At 39.2% G+C, this 15,972-nt stretch overlaps 1 protein-coding gene across 6 annotated transcripts in view; it reads left to right on the top strand.

Moving 5' to 3' along the window:
- CYRIB (CYFIP related Rac1 interactor B) overlaps positions 1–14,441 on the top strand; it is a 153,850-nt gene extending 139,409 nt beyond the window's left edge. For all 6 annotated transcript variants that reach the window (XM_059995199.1, XM_059995196.1, XM_059995195.1 and 3 more), the window contains 7 exons: positions 638–774; positions 2,179–2,256; positions 4,257–4,373; positions 5,282–5,361; positions 6,989–7,115; positions 8,562–8,632; positions 13,701–14,441. In XM_059995199.1, coding sequence (XP_059851182.1) covers positions 638–774; positions 2,179–2,256; positions 4,257–4,373; positions 5,282–5,361; positions 6,989–7,115; positions 8,562–8,632; positions 13,701–13,764 — 674 coding nt within the window. In that variant the 3' untranslated portion in view covers positions 13,765–14,441. The remainder of the gene's footprint in view (positions 1–637; positions 775–2,178; positions 2,257–4,256; positions 4,374–5,281; positions 5,362–6,988; positions 7,116–8,561; positions 8,633–13,700) is intronic.
- The last annotated feature ends 1,531 nt before the right edge of the window (positions 14,442–15,972 follow it).

The following is a 15,972-nucleotide window of genomic DNA, read 5'->3' as shown; positions in this document are numbered from 1 at the left end:
TTGAAGTGCAATCAGTATTTCCATTTTTAAATGGAATATAAAATAAGCTGCTGCGTCTGGCATTCCAAAAGTAGCGGTTGTTTCAAAGGAACGGTTTTATTTATATAATAAATTAGAATATTTATATTATGGTCCTGAGATACCAAGTTCTAAAACACTCAGAGAGCTAATTATTAAACCAAATATTTGGTTTCCTTTAGTAACTGAAAGAAAGCAGTTTGTGTTTATAAATAAACAGTATATTCAAAGTATGTGAAGTTGGTAATTCATTCACACCCGTGTGCCGATCTGTCCCTGTGGCCACAGTGCCCCGGAAGAAGTTGCTCAGCTGTAGTAACAGTTACCATTTCATAAAAATCAACACAGTAGAATGTGAAAATAATATAAAATTTGTCCTTTGATCCTGGTATCTCATTCACAGTCCACATGATTTTGAATTTGTGTTTACAGAAATTGAGTTAGTCACTTCAGGGTTTCTATTCTAGTAAACAGTATTCAGTTTGAGTGTTACGTTTAGAATCTGGCTTTTAAAGAGACCTTACTTTTATGGGAATTGAAGTCAAAACATTTAAAAATCGCTCACGTTTTAATAAACAAATATCAGGTACAAACAACATTTTAATCTTTTTTTCTTTAGAAGCAGCATTAAGAGGTCTTCTGGGAGCCTTGACAAGTACCCCGTATTCTCCTACCCAGCATCTAGAGCGAGAGCAGGCTCTTGCTAAACAGTTTGCAGAAATTCTTCATTTTACACTCCGGTTTGATGAACTCAAGGTAGGATTGTTCTGCTGGTCCTCACTGTTACGGAAATCAGGAGTCTTTCAAGGAGCACTAGGAGGAGATGCCTGGAGACCTTTTCAAAATGTGTTTAAATGCCTGCTGGTCCTTAGCAAAAATGCCGATTTAACACTTACCCAGGCCTTTTGGTATATACATAGCAAACAGCAAATTACCCAATATTCAGTTTTCATTTTTTAATTTATTTTACTTATTTATTTTTTGGCCGCACTGTGTCTTCATAGCTGCGCACAGGCTTTCTCTAGTTGCGGCGAACAGGGGCTATTCATTGTGATGCGCGAGCTTCTCATTGCAGTGGCTTCTCTTGTTGTGGAGCACAGGCTCTAGGCACGTGGGCTTCATTAGTTGTGGCTCGCGGGCTCACTAGTTACAGCTCGCAGGCTCTAGAACACAGGCTCAGTAGTTGTGGCACACGGGCTTAGTTGCTCCGCAGCATGTGGGATCTTCCTGGACCAGGGATTGAACCCGTGTCCCCTGCATTGGCAGGCGGATTCTTAACCACTGGACCACCAGGGAAGTCCATCAGTTTTCATTTAACTTCATTTTAAAAATCATCTCTGAAACAACAATATTGGCTTTTTCTAATATATTTTTTCTGCTCATCCCCACTTTTTTCAACATTCTTCTATATAAAAATGTTAAGATACTTTTTCTTTCTCTCACCCATCTCCCTCCCTCTCTCTTTCTCACCACCCTCCTTCCACCTACCTACCTACCTACCTATAAATGTCCTTTTTGCTGGAAGGAGTGAGAGTGTAAAGAAAGAAGCACTAAATTCCATGTCAGGAGACCTTAGTTCCACTTTAGGCTCCGGCACAGTAACCAATTATGAAGCAGGTCCTTTGACTTTTCAGCGCCTCAGGTATCTTGTCTAGAAAGTGGAAGAGCTGGATTCCTAACTGCAGCTTTTTATCAACGGTGTATCATAGACAATTATTCTCTTTTATTAATACTTTGAGCACAAATGATTTGTATGTAAAGTTTTAGTCTGTTTGAAGATTGCCCTGTTGACCATATATATACTTTATTGTAATAACCCAAAATAAGTGCCTACACATTCCTTTTTGTTTATTTGGTAATATCATTTTTGGTAAACAGACTTTTAGTATATTACCTGAAATTAATGAAAAGAAAGAAAGAAAGTATACTGACTGACTGAAAAACAGTGTGCATGGTCTTCTGTGTTCAGTAGTGACTGAATACGGTGTTATGTAACTTAAGTGCAGATAGTCATATTGGATGATAATGGTTTTAGTTCTTAAGATGATATTACAAATTAGGGAATGTTACTTAACTAATTATAACTAGTAGATCTTTCGCTTAATTTGTGTACTATATTTAGTAAATAATACCTTTTTCTTTCATAAATATCTTCTTTAGATGACAAATCCTGCCATACAGAATGATTTCAGCTATTATAGAAGAACATTGAGTCGTATGAGGATTAATAATGTTCCAGTAAGTTAATGCTTTGAATTACAGGGTGGTAATAATAATTCAGCTCTCAATTTGTTCAGTTTAATCTTTTGCTCATGCATTCATTCATTCAGGTAAAGCTAAAGCTAGTAGTAAAGTTAGTAATTATGGGCATCCACAGCTGTGGGAAGAAAGAGCAAAATGTAGCAAACCATATTGTTTTTACCCATTTTTCCACCCAGGCCCTGATTCCATAACTAATCCAGTAAAATTGCTTTTTGCCTATATAACGTTGATACTTAAAAATTTCTCTTTGTATTCTCATTTTAACTGCACAAAAATTGTGTGAATTAGTGGTTATGAGTTATTTGTTCCCCATATTCTTAGAATGGAAGAGTCCTGGGGAGAAATTGACCAGGGACAGAGAAATATTAACACTGGCAGGACGGGAAAGTGAGGTCCTGGACGTCGAGCATGTCCGTGTCTGACATGGCTGTGTGAGAAATGGCTTCTGTGCCTGTTGCTTGGCTAGCATAGCATCTCTTCTGGTTTGTTAGCATCTTGACTTCTCCTCATTTTAAGCTGTTTAGTACCCTTTTCTCCAGGATGTCAAATGCCATAAGTAAAACCTTAAATATGAAGAAAATACTCTCTTTTTCTCTAGATATTTTGAGGACCTATCAATATATTGTGCTAATTGGTATGAAAAATAGAAAATTCCTAGGGTCAGGCCTGGCCTCAAGTAGATAGTTTAATAAAGAAATACTATATAAGATTATAAGGAGTGATAAGTGGCGTAAGAGGTTAAAAGAAAAAACAACCAAAGGAGACCATTGAATAAATATTTTATGAAGTAGTTGCTCTAAGACAGGCCTGGATTGGAAGAAAGATTTCTTTTCCATGAAGCCTCTGGTATATGCATTAGTTTGGTTTTGCATAGACTGGTTTCTTCTGTGAGGCTGACCTTATCATCTGTCTTTTTCATACTCACCATGTAAAATAAAATAAAATAAAATCACCCAATCCTCTATTATAGCCATCCTGCCATGCATCAAGGGCAAAGGCATTGAAATCATCTTTGTACGTCTTTTGCTCTCAATAATTATAGGTAAATCCAGTCGTTGTCAAGTGACATCTCTCTCACATCTCTTCACTGCCCCCCTTTCCATCTCTTTGTACTTCTATCCCAGTTGAGAGCCTAATACCCACTTTCTTTTTGGCAACCATTCTATAATAGCTGTAGAACGTATTTTCTGACATACAGTCTCTTTTTGGTACAATCTGCCCACTATCATTAGTTAAATTTATTTAGAAGATTGACTGAATTGTTATTCCTTTCTTTTGACCCTGTAAGTGGCTCCCCATTACATATAGAAGAAAAATATGACCTTAAACTAGGATTTCACTTAAGCTCGGATTTAGTCCTACCCCAGCTTTGCTTTCCAGCCCTTCTTTCAGTAGTTGCTGTCCCTTATTACACTGACTACATTGACTTACACTCTACCAAGCATTTGAAAGCATGCTCTTCCGCCTGACTGGTTGGAGTACCTTGTGTGCCTGCCCATCATCACCTGCAAAAAAACTCTCCCATGAGTCCAGCTTAGTTTCTTCCAGGCTAACTTAGTTTTCCCCTTCCCCCCTCTTTCATCCCTTGTCTCTTAGCATGTTATCGTGGCTGCTGTGTGGGTACTTACGTGCTCCTAATAGAGGCAGGTATGATGTCCTAGGCATCGTCCCATCCTCCATAGCATTTAGGATGATCCCTTGTATACAGTAGGCAGCCCATCAAGGTTTTATTTAATTGCTTAATATCATTTAAAATATTTTTTAAAAGTTAATCTTTTTTAAGATGGCTTAATATTATTTTCAATCTTTTTATTTTTAAAGAGTATTTAAGTATTGTGTGCATTTGAGGGTCTAAAATATAAGAGTATTTATTAGATTAATTTAACAAGCATTAGATGGGCACCCTGCCTAGGCTCTTTCATAATATTATTTAATAACTTATGAACTGATATCAAGTGTCTTTATTTTCCACACAGGCAGAAGGAGAAAATGAAGTAAATAATGAATTGGCAAATCGAATGTCTTTGTTTTATGCTGAGGCAACCCCAATGCTGAAAACCTTAAGTGATGCCACAACAAAATTTGTATCAGAGGTAAGCATTGTTACTCTTCTGCCTGTCTGAAGATAGGATGATCTGAGCGAGACCATGACTTTAAAGACCATCTAAGCTGATAGACTGAGATGCAGTTTGTGCACGGGGTCTGGTCCTCTTCCCTGAGGCCCATGTGTGCACATCTACCGCCTGTTTGCAGTCGCCCTTTGGATGTATAAGCCACACCTCAGTAGTACCATGACCAAACCGAAGTCTTGATTGTTTTTCCCAATCCCGCCTTTTCTCCAGTTTTCCCTATCTCAACTAACAGTAACACTGTGCAAGCAGATAACTTAAGGATTATCATCCTGAATTGCTTCCTTTATCTCACCCCCTACATCCACTCCATCAGGCAAGGCAGTCTTATTGGCTCTTCTTACAAGATATACCCTGAATCTGAAAACTTAACCCTTTGCTACCTCTAGCTACCTCTCCAGGTCAGCGCACCACTTTTCACTTGCATTTCTGCATTCCTGCTCTGACTGTTCTTACTTCTTCCACTCTTGACCCACTGCAGTCCTTTCTCCAAAGAGCAGCCAAGTAATCTTCTTAAGACATAAACCACATTCCCTTCCTCTGCTTAAAATGTTTCCAGTGACTTCCCAGTACTTGTAGCATCAGATCCAAGTACCTTGTGGCTATGAGGCCTTGTCTGCGTATTGTGGTTGTTCCCACTCAGCTCTAGAATGTAAGGGCTTCTTGGGAGAAAGGAGGCTTTTAGCTGTTTTGCTCATAGCTGTATCCTCAGAGCTTAGAACAGTACCTAGAATCTAGTGCATTTTTTAACAAAATTAAGAGTAGGGACCAAATTTTAAAGTTGCTAATTTTTCATGTTTTGCTAGATTTTAAATTTTTCTTGAGTAATAACTGTCACTCTTACTTTTTTTGTTCTCCGTACACTTTTACAGAATAAAAATTTACCAATAGAAAATACCACAGATTGTCTAAGCACCATGGCTAGTGTGTGCAGAGTCATGCTTGAAACACCGTGAGTATTCACTGATCTTTTTCACTTGAACAGTCCTGTTGAAATGATTGTCCAGATGTGAATAAGTTGTATTTGGAAGGTGGAAATTAAGTATATCCCAAGTACGTAATGCTAACGTATGAACAAAACTAAAATAATTTGACAGCTTAATGTAAGTTCTAGTTAAACATATAAAGTTCATTTGATTTTCAGGTGTGTCAGACCAGTCAGACTCTTCAGAATAGTGATTTTTTGGTGCTTTTTCGGGAGTAGGGGAAGAGCTTAAAAGCGCGTCTGGTTATGCCTCTCATAAACACTATCGTTCCCTTTTCATAGAGAACTTTGCCCTTTTTTCCTAGAGGGCTAGAGTTGTTCTACTTATCCCTTTCTCCCAATATTAGGTCTCAGTCTTCTTTATTTTTTTAAACCCAACACTCACCTAAATTCTCTTCTGGGTTTCTCCTCTCTCTCAAGCCATTTGTAACATGTACCACAGTGTTTTCTGTCTGGATTTTCCTGTCAGCAGGCAGAAAGAATTCCTCCTGTGTTCCTGAATAATATATGGTTTTACTAGATAACTTTAGTTTTTGTGGAGCTTTTTATTTTCCAAAGCACTATTATATACTCATCTTATTGGAAAACTTTATGAAGTAAGAGGGCAGCTGCTAATCATCATATTATCATCATTCTCGTTTAGGGGAGTAAGGTCCTGGGAAATGAAGGGACTGATGCACAGGAGCTGACCTCACGCATGTGCTTGGATGTCTCCATTCTGCTTCTGGACTCTTTCTGTTATGCCATGCTGCCTTTTATGTAGACAAAAGTGCTATTTCCTTTTTCCCATTTGAGAGAAGAATATAATTGAATCTTAGGAAATTAAAATCCAGTAAACACAATAATGTGTTTATATCAGCTTAGCCCCTAAATAGCAAATGTACTTTCTCTGTTAAGCTAGTGGCTTTTTCATCATATTGCTGGTGACAGCCTTTCAGAGCACCCATCCCTGAACTTTTACTTCGGGCCACTTTTTTTTAAAAAATAAATTATTTAAATTTTTATTTGTTTTTGGCTGCGTTGGGTCTTCGTTACTGCACACGGGCTTTTCTCTAGTTATGGCGAGCGGGGGCTACTCTTTGTCACAATGCGCGGGCTTCTCATTGTGGTGGCTTCACTTGTTGCAGAACACTGGCTCTAGGCGTGCAGGCTTCAGTAGTTGCAGCACGTGGGCTCAGTAGTTGTGGCTCGAGGGCTCTAGAGCGCAGGCTCAGTAGTTGTAGCGCATGGACTTAGTTGCTCCGCGGCATGTGGGATCTTCCCGGACCAGGGATCAAACCCGTGTCCCCTGCATTGGCAGGCGGATTCTCAACCACTGTGCCACCAGGGAAGTCCCTGGGCCACTTTTGATTTCTCTAAAATTGTCTCATCTCCGCTAAGCAGAAGGGGTAATATACCAACGTGCATATAGAGACCAGAATATGTAAGTGATAACTGCTCCACCCCCGTCATTTCTCTGGGAATCTCATTGCAGAGAAGGTGGGGCTATAAGCTTAGCGTCCCTTTTAGATATCAATAGAATACAACTTTGAGCATCAGTCAGCTCATGAGTTTATGACGTGCCTCATCCATCCATATCTTTTCTATCCTCCAGGGAATACAGAAGCAGATTTACAAATGAAGAAACAGTGTCATTCTGCCTGAGGGTAATGGTAGGCGTCATAATACTCTATGACCACGTACATCCAGTGGGAGCATTTGCCAAAACTTCAAAAATTGATGTAAGTTATATTTGTTTTATATAATTACCAATAATTTCCGTAAGTGGAAACCATAGGTTTTTATTTAAAGAGCTGGCAAGCTGCACTCTGTCACAGAATTTATTTTTATAGTTTGTGATAATAGTGGATTTTGGTTTCCTCTCTCTTGCGGTATTTCTTATAGCCTATATAGAGATGGAATAGAATGAATGAAGGATAACTGTACTGTCTTTTAAAGTATCTCCTCAGTACTGATAAGTGATACTTCTGCATATTTGGCAATATATGTAAATAAATAATCAGACAAATTTTTTTTATTGTATCCTTTCATTCCTTTGGCCAAAGCCCATTTTAAATGATTTACTTACAAATGTATATTAAAAGCCAGTCGAGGTGCCTCAGTGCAAAAAGTTGAGGACTGCATCTTTCCCTCCTCCTCCCAGTCATAGTGCTTTGTGGCTGTAGCCTGGGCTTCTCTGCTTCGTAAGTTCTCTCCTCGCTCTCACACCTGGTTCATAAAAGTTATAGCCTGTAGTTTACTGAGAGTTGTCTTCCAGTTACCCTTTGACAGCTGGCTTCAGGCTCTTTGCATTTCACATGTAGACTACTGATGACTAGGCAGTCTTCTTGCCTTCGCTCATATCTATTCTGTGTAAAGAGAACTAAGTCAACATTTATTGAGTGATTACTGTGTCCCAGGAATTTTAACATTTGTTCTCTCATTTAACTCTGAAAATACTCTTAGGATATAGGTGCTATTTTCCCTGTGCTAGCAGAGAAGTAAAGTTTAGAGAGGTTTGTAATATAATTGCTAGTGAATGGTACATGGATTCCAAACCCACATCTCCATGGCTTCCAAAGCCTGTGGTATTTCTACTGTGTTATGCTTTTTCACGATAATCAGGCTCATCTTCCTTACAGGTCATTTTCATTGAGTTGTTCCCTTTCAAAATAGCCTGTAATGAGTCCCTGCCATCCCTGTCAGTTCCAAATGAGTCCTTCTGCCTTTCGAGGCCCTCTGTAAACTCCCCTGTGTGATGAGTCATCTCGGCCCTGCAAAATATTGTCCTCTGCATGTGATGAACTTTATTACTTTTGTTGTGGGGTTCGTCTACCTGGAAGGTGTCTTTTTGCCTTACAAGTGTGTCCATTCTGTCCTTTAAAAGGCTACTCAACACCTTTTCCAGGAAGTCCTCCCTTTAGTAAACCCTTAGTTTTCCCATTAGTGTGGGTGGTGCTTCAGTTTGTCTGATTTGATTCCCAAAAAGTTTTGTTTGATTGACAAACTGAAAATAACACTTAGGTAGATTTTTTTCCCCTATTCTAAGAATAATTATTTTGACATTTCTAGTGTGTACTTTCTCATGAGTGCATAGTTATGGAGCTGGTTTAAGTATTAACTATTTTGAGAATGAATGTTAGATGAAAAATCGATGTTTTACCTTTTCCGTTTCCTTTTTTACTTAGATGAAAGGTTGTATCAAAGTTCTTAAGGACCAGCCTCCTAATAGTGTAGAAGGTCTTCTCAATGCTCTCAGGTGTGTATACATGTAAAGGTATAGATGTATAGAACAAATGTATTAAGAAAATGCTTCAAAATATGAATAACACATGAATATAAATGTTAGAAATGTGAAGATCTCATTTTGCTTATTGGTAATCTTGCTTTCAGATATTGGTAACAATATTTTTATAATAAGTGTGTGTGTGTGTGTGTATGTGTAAATGAAAATAGCAGCTTCATTTCTTTGCTAAAGAGTTTGGCTTTCACTTTTTGCCCCCCTTGAAGCGAGGATTGCGTATTTTTTGTTTTTTAATGAAAATAATTGTAAATAAAATTCAGAAAACAGGAAAATTTAAAGAAAAAGAAGGAAATAATGAAACCTCACTATTTTGAAATAAACCACTATTAACATTTTGGTATATATCCTTCCAGAGTTTTTCTTTTTTAAACACTTGTATATAGTCATAGCTCTATATAATAGTTATCTTTTTACAAAATAATACCATACAATCTGTTTAATAACTGACTCTTTTCCCTTAATGTAGTATAATTACATTGCTATGTTCATAATACAGATCTCTATTATTTTTGTGCATTTCTTATAATATGTCTTAAAATGAAAATAAAGTAGTCATTATTTGATGTCTTCTCAGCTTAGACTTACTTGATTTAGTTACTGAAGCTCCTAAGAATCCTGTAATATTTTTAAATGAAAATGTCAGCACATTATAATATCTTGACTACAGATATTTAATTGGTAGTATAACTTCCTTAACATAAAAAGATGATTTGCTTGTTACTTGATTAGTTTGTGTTTGAACACAAAAATTATACGAATGCAGAAATATTCATTTAGTGACTTTTTGAGGTCATAGGCCATCTTTGCTTTTCACTGCAGTGCATTGTAGTTCACATAATAGAATAAAATGATTTCCAACTTAGTATTATATTCCCCACATGTTTTGTGAGCAAAACAGATTGTTATTCCTTTTGGATACTTCGTCACCTGGTAAGTCATAAAGCAAAATCTAGGATGTGTATTTCAGCTGAGTGGAACCATGAAATTATTTTATTAAGATGATGAAGAGTATTCTACAAGCAGTGACTGCTGAATAAAGGAGATGTATTCTAAGTGAACACCAAACGCTTAAGGAACGAATATAACAACAACAACAAAATTCTTATAATGTCAAATTATTTCAACCGTAAGCCTATCAAAAACCTTAAGTTTTTACTCCGGAGATTGCTCATTGGTTTTACCAGTATTTATGGTTGTGTGAATCTTTCCTGCTTGGTCCCTTTCTGAGGACTCCCTGTGTCCCAGTCAGCCTGATTTTTCTCCCAGGCCCTTTCTGATTGGTTAGACTCTTCCAAAGCCAGCAAGTGACAGGACATTTTTTTTAAAGTAAGAGGTGGGGCTTCCCTGGTGGCGCAGTGGTTGAGAGTCCACCTGCCGATGCAGGGGACACAGGTTCGTGCCCCGGTCCGGGAAGATCCCACATGCCACGGAGCGGCTGGGCCCGTGAGCCATGGCCGCTGAGCCTGCGCGTCCGGAGCCTGTGCTCCGCAACGGGAGAGGCCACAACATTGAGAGGCCCTCGTACCGCAAAAAAAAAAAAAAAAAAAAAAAAGTAAGCGGTAATAGAGGTCTAAGAGGTTTTAGTATTACATATTTCTTTACCCTGAAGGGACTGTGCTTCAAACATTAATTTAAAAACTCAGAGTTTACTTGTATTTTTCAAAGTGTAAAAGTAGTTTGGTGTAAGGCAAAGGAGGCCAGTGGCGGTGAGTGAAAGGGTGCCGAAGTCTGCCACACGGTGATCTGTGTCTGAGGGAAAGAGGAGGAGAAGCACCACTGAGGCGAGAGCCGCCTGTCAGTTTTCAGTTTTCTTTCCAAACGTATAATGGAAATCAGAAAAGAAAAGGTTGTTGCAGAGAGAACTCTTGAACTGTTTTTATTCATAGTGAAACACATATTCTGTCTCTGGCTCTTAATTTTCACCTGGGAGGTTTTGTAAAGTTTATCAGTATACTTGCTGCTATGTAGTAGTGGTTATAATTAGTAGCATTTTTATGTCACTGTACGTTTACAATGCAATTTCATGTCTGTGGCTTTATTGAATCTTTACCACAGCTTAGTGAGGTAGGTGGTGGGCATGGGGTGTTGGGGGTATCTGCATCATGCAGTAGTTACCTTAAGCTCTTGAGAGGCTTAAAGATTATATAGCTAATAATAAGCATTGGAATCTATTTTCAAATTCAGGATTTTATTCTTGAAATCCCATATACTTGATGCTACATCATTGAGCCTTAGGTGTACCATGAGACTGAACTTCAGTGTACTTTGGAATTATCTGGATGGAAAGGGACATGCAGATTCCCAGGTTACCGCCTCCACAGAGTCTCTTCATTACGTCTGGGGTGGGGCTCAGGCACCTCATTTGATAAACACCCTGTCTGTTGTAGATAATGCTGAAACTTTGAGAAACACTGCTCAGACTAAACCAACCTAACGCTTAATATGCTTCACTCAGAGCAAAGAAGATACTGTTAAGAAAGCATTTTGGAATTCCCAAAGTGCTGTGCAAGTGCTGTTAGTTCTGCCTCTACAAAATGGAACACTTTTTTGCTGCATTATTTTCTTTTAGTGAGTAGCTTATTTATTAGAGATGCTCACTCCATCATTTTCCTCAGAGCCAAGTTTCAAATAGGAGTGTAGTTGCATATATATACACGTTGCCTATTTTGGGTGCTTTTCTGTGGTAATGATACAGTTCCCACCAGCTTATACTATGTGCTTAAGAGAAAGCAATGAGCCATGTCTGCATTTTACAGGTGGGGAAATGGAACCAAGTGCCTTTGATTAAAAAAGAGACAGAAAATGAAAGCTAGAGCTGGGAGTTAGGTTCAGTGCTAGACAATTGCCTTCTTCATTAAGTTTAAAAAGAAAGGTAAATAATAGTTGCTTTTCTTCAGTAGAAAAGTCATATGCACTTGGAAAAGGACCTCGTGTTTATGCATAAAGTAAAATAATACCGTACGTGTTCATACATTATTTTCATTTATGTTAGATGCCATTGGCCTTTTCTTGATAAGAGTGTGATGATGATGCGACATGCCTCTGGATTGGCTCTGTCCAGGAGGCTCTGAGAACTGCTGAAGCTTGTGATCACATCCCTCGGGGGGAGCGAGAGCTCATATCTGGGTAGAGAGGAAGGCGCTCAGCACTCCCGCACGGGCACAGTCCACTGCTGAGTAGTCATGCTTTACTCTGCGCTTGACATTTTGTCGTGCCTGTTACTTGGCTGTTTCCACTGTGCAGCTGTGTAAAGGAGATGGAAACAACAGAAATGAAGGAATGGATGTTGAAAATTCTTATTTCCTGACATCAGTAGGATGATGTATAGCGATATATATGTTATCTGCACTTGGGAAATAAAACAGAAAGGTTAAGTCTTTGCTACATCACCTACCGCTTAGTGTAAAACTTCTCCCTTATAGAGTTTTATTTCAGGCTGGCTGCTTAGCTGCTTGTCTTCCTTCCACAGATATTAATTGAGTACCTGTTATGTGCCAGGCTGGTGTCTTGTTCTGTAATACGAGAACAGTATGGAGGTGACCTCTGAGTAAAATTGTAGAGTATATCACAGACTTACTGAAGCACATATTTGTCTCTTTACCTCTCTAAGGATTTACTTGAGTTGAGGTACTTTCTTCAGTTTTTAAATTGATTTGAAATGAACCTGATGAGAATTGAGTTTAAATTTCTTTAACACAGAGAGACCATCCATGTGTATCTCCTTAAAGAGATACATTTCTTAAAGATATGTGAAATGCTTGTGAACCAGGTTGACTGATCCAGCATTAAAGTTCTGTGTGAATTATGTCCAAAATGTGCCCCCCGTTCAGGCATCGCTCCTAACGCGGTGCAAGCCTGGGTCGCTGGGCCTTCCCAGCCCCCGGCTGGTCCCCTGCTGTTCCTTCTCCCTGCGCTTCTCCCTCAGCAACTGGAGAAGAACCGCACATCACCCCCTTGCTCAGCATTCTCCGCTGGCTTTCATTAACCTCAGAATAATCTCGAAACTCTTCACTACGGCCTGTAGTGTCTGCGTGACCTGGTCTTTCTTTGTCTCTGAGGCCCCACCAGTACTTTCCTCCTTTGCTCCTAATACCCCTTCTGTAGGGGTAGTGTATTATCATCTTTCTCCCTCTGCTAGGTGGTAAGCTCCTGGAACGGTGCCTGACACACAGCAGGCCTGCTGATTGAATTTCTGCCATTAAAAAGAATCCTATGGTGAATCTTCTCGTAAAATAATAGTCACTCCTAGTGATTCTTTTTTTAGGTTCTTAATTTGCATTTACATATTTAAAACAAAGCACATCTGCCTGGAAATAAGGCACTTAGAGAATTGAAACATTTTGGGATATGACAGAACTGAAATAGTTGAACTGTCTTAAATACAGAATAGAACAGGGGTTGGCAAACTTTTTTTTGTAAAGGACCAAAGAATAAGCAAGTATTTTAGGCTTTTTAGACCATGTGTTGTCTGTCAGAGCTATTCAGCTCTGCCGTTGTAGCAAGAAGGTAACCATAGACAGTACTTAAGTGAATCAGCATGGCTCTGTTAGAGTAAAATGTTATAAACACTGAAATTTGAAATTCGTGTAATTTCTACGTTAACATGAAATACTATTTTTTGACTTTTTCTCCCAACCATTTAAAAATGTAAAAATATGCTTAGCTCACAGGCCCTACAAAAATAGGTGGTGGGTTGGATCTGATCCACGGGCTCTAATTTGCCAACCCCTGATATAGGACAGCAATTATTTTCCTCTGAGTGAGAAGTTACTTTACAATTTAACCAGGTAGTTTCAACAAGGTAGTTCTAAATAAGTTAAACAGGCATTGGATATTCTGTTTAAAAGGTGAGAGGAGCATAAGCTAGCAGGACCTGAATAGGGTTAAAGCTGGAATGAAAAGGCATAATTTTGTGAGAGAAGATTGCCTGGCCAGTTGCATCTCTTACCATAATTATAGAACCTGATGCAGGTTATGTTTGTTTGTTTTCTCACTCCCTGAAATTGATGTTTTTCCCTTTTAGGTACACAACAAAACATTTGAATGATGAGACTACCTCCAAGCAGATTAAATCCATGCTGCAATAACAGCTCTGGAATAAGCACCTGCTGTAGACAGAAGACAGTATTCTGCAGTGACTGAGAATGCACAGTTTTTAGTGATTGCAATTACTATCTCATTTACTCTTGCTTTTTATTTCTTTCCTCTGTTCCTCTCCCTCTTTTTTAATCATATTCTTGTTCTTAAGACTTCTTTTCTGTGCCAAAATCAGTAAAGTTATACTCTGAAGGGATGTTGTCCTTTCAAACAGGCCATCTAAGGCAGCTAATTATGCATTGCATTGGGGTCTCTACTGAGAAAAATTCTGTGACTTGAACTAAATATTTTTAAATGTGGATTTTTTTTGAAAACTAATATTTAATATTGCTTCTCCTGCATGGCAAAACTGCCTATTCTGCTATTTAAAAACCCTCAATGACTTTATTTTCTACTGCCGCTTTTTTCATGTGCAGCCAAAATGAAAATGTTTAAATTAACTGTGTTGTACAAATGGTACCCAACACAAACTTTTTTTAAATTAGTAAGACTTTTGTTTAAAGTTTTAAGTTTGCATTTTGACTTTTTTTGTAAGGATGTATGTTGTGTGTTTAACCTTTATTAACTAATGTTAAAAACTGTGATGTGTGCGTAGAATATTACGTATGCATGTTCATGTTTAAAGAATGGCTGTTGATAAAATAAAAATCAGCTTTCATTTTTCTAAGTGTGGCTTGGTTTACTGGTGTTTTGTTTTTAGGCTTCTAGAGATTTCCCCATGTGTATTTTAATGGAATGTATATACACATTACATATTTTTTCCTTCTTTTAGGGCAGGGCTGGGTGTTTTTCTTTTCTATCATTTTAATTGCTTTTAAAATCTTGCTAAGTGCAGTAAGACTAGTGATCTTGCCATACTTGACTTTTCTCCTTGACTTACTCTTGTATGGATGTAGTAACAAGGAAGTAAGACTAGTGATCTTGCCATACTTGACTTTTCTCCTTGACTTACTACTCTTGTATGGACGTAGTAACAAGGAAAACTACACTCCTGCTTGATAGGCATTTTCCATCAGCGAGAAGGTAGCAACTGGAAACAGTGTGGAGGAAGAACAGTCCTTATTACTGGGAGGAGAGTGAGTATACGAGGGACTTCCTAGGAGAAACTGAAGGCCACGGTATCACTAGTGGTAGGAAACTCGCATGCTTATTACTTTAAGATCATAAAACCGTAATCATGAAGTCTAAGTGTCCTGATTGGGAGAAGCTGCTTAAAGGTTGTCTAGTCTACCCATGCTAGTTTAACAGTTAACTATGGGAGAAAATCCCAGAGGATTCCCTCAAAACCTGGCTTAGTAGCGTCAGGTCACCATGCCCACAGCCCTTCGTGATGGAATCCCTGTTGACCTCTCTGTGGTCTCACTGTCTCGCACCCACACCGTGCTCCCAGCCAGGCTCAACTGTGTGCTGCTCAGATTGTTCCATGCAGTGTCACACCTCCGTAACTCGGGTCTGCCTGGTCCCTGAGCCTGTCATTCACTTCCTCCCCTGTGTCCGTCTGATGAAGAGCAGCTCTCATTTTTCAAGGACCAGCTTGTGTCACTTTGACGAAGCCTTTGGGATATACATGAGCCACCTCCTTCTAGGCACCTTCTAATAAGAGGGTTGTAATGGGTTAAATAGTGCCCTGTCTCCCGAAGATACGTGCACCTGGAACCTAGAGATGCCACCTCATTGGGAAAAGGGTATTTGCAGCTGAAATTAAGTCAAGGATCTGGCGATAAGGCCGTCCTGGATTACATGGGGCCCTAAACTTAATATAAGAGAAAAGAAGAGGAAACGGACACAGAGCAGAAGGCCGTGTGAAGATGGAGGCGGGATTGGAGCAGTGTGTCTGCTAGCCGAGGCACCCAGAGTCGCCGGCAGCACCAGAAGCTGGAGGAGAGGCCTGGACCGTTCTCCCTGAGAGCCTCCGGAGGGAACCAACCCTGCTCACACCTTGGTTTCAGACTTAACGGCTTCCGGGACTCAGGATAAGCTTGTTTTATGCCACCCAGTTGGGGGTAACTTGTTATGGCAGCCCTAAGACTCTAATACAAACTATCTCATCCAACACCGCTGATATTTCACTGGAACTCTTTCCTGATACTGTGAGAACTTGAGAAAAGAGCCACGTCTGAGGTCCCTTCAGTGTCCCAAGGATCTTGCCCTCTGCCCGAATCTAAGTAGGTGCCAAGTTTGCGTGCTTGAACGGAGTG

The sequence above is a fragment of the Delphinus delphis genome, chromosome 17 (genome assembly GCF_949987515.2).
Source record: "Delphinus delphis chromosome 17, mDelDel1.2, whole genome shotgun sequence".
NCBI classification, from domain to species: domain Eukaryota; kingdom Metazoa; phylum Chordata; class Mammalia; order Artiodactyla; family Delphinidae; genus Delphinus; species Delphinus delphis.
Note: the sequence above shows the minus strand (reverse complement) of the source record. Positions and strands in the feature narration are given on the sequence as shown.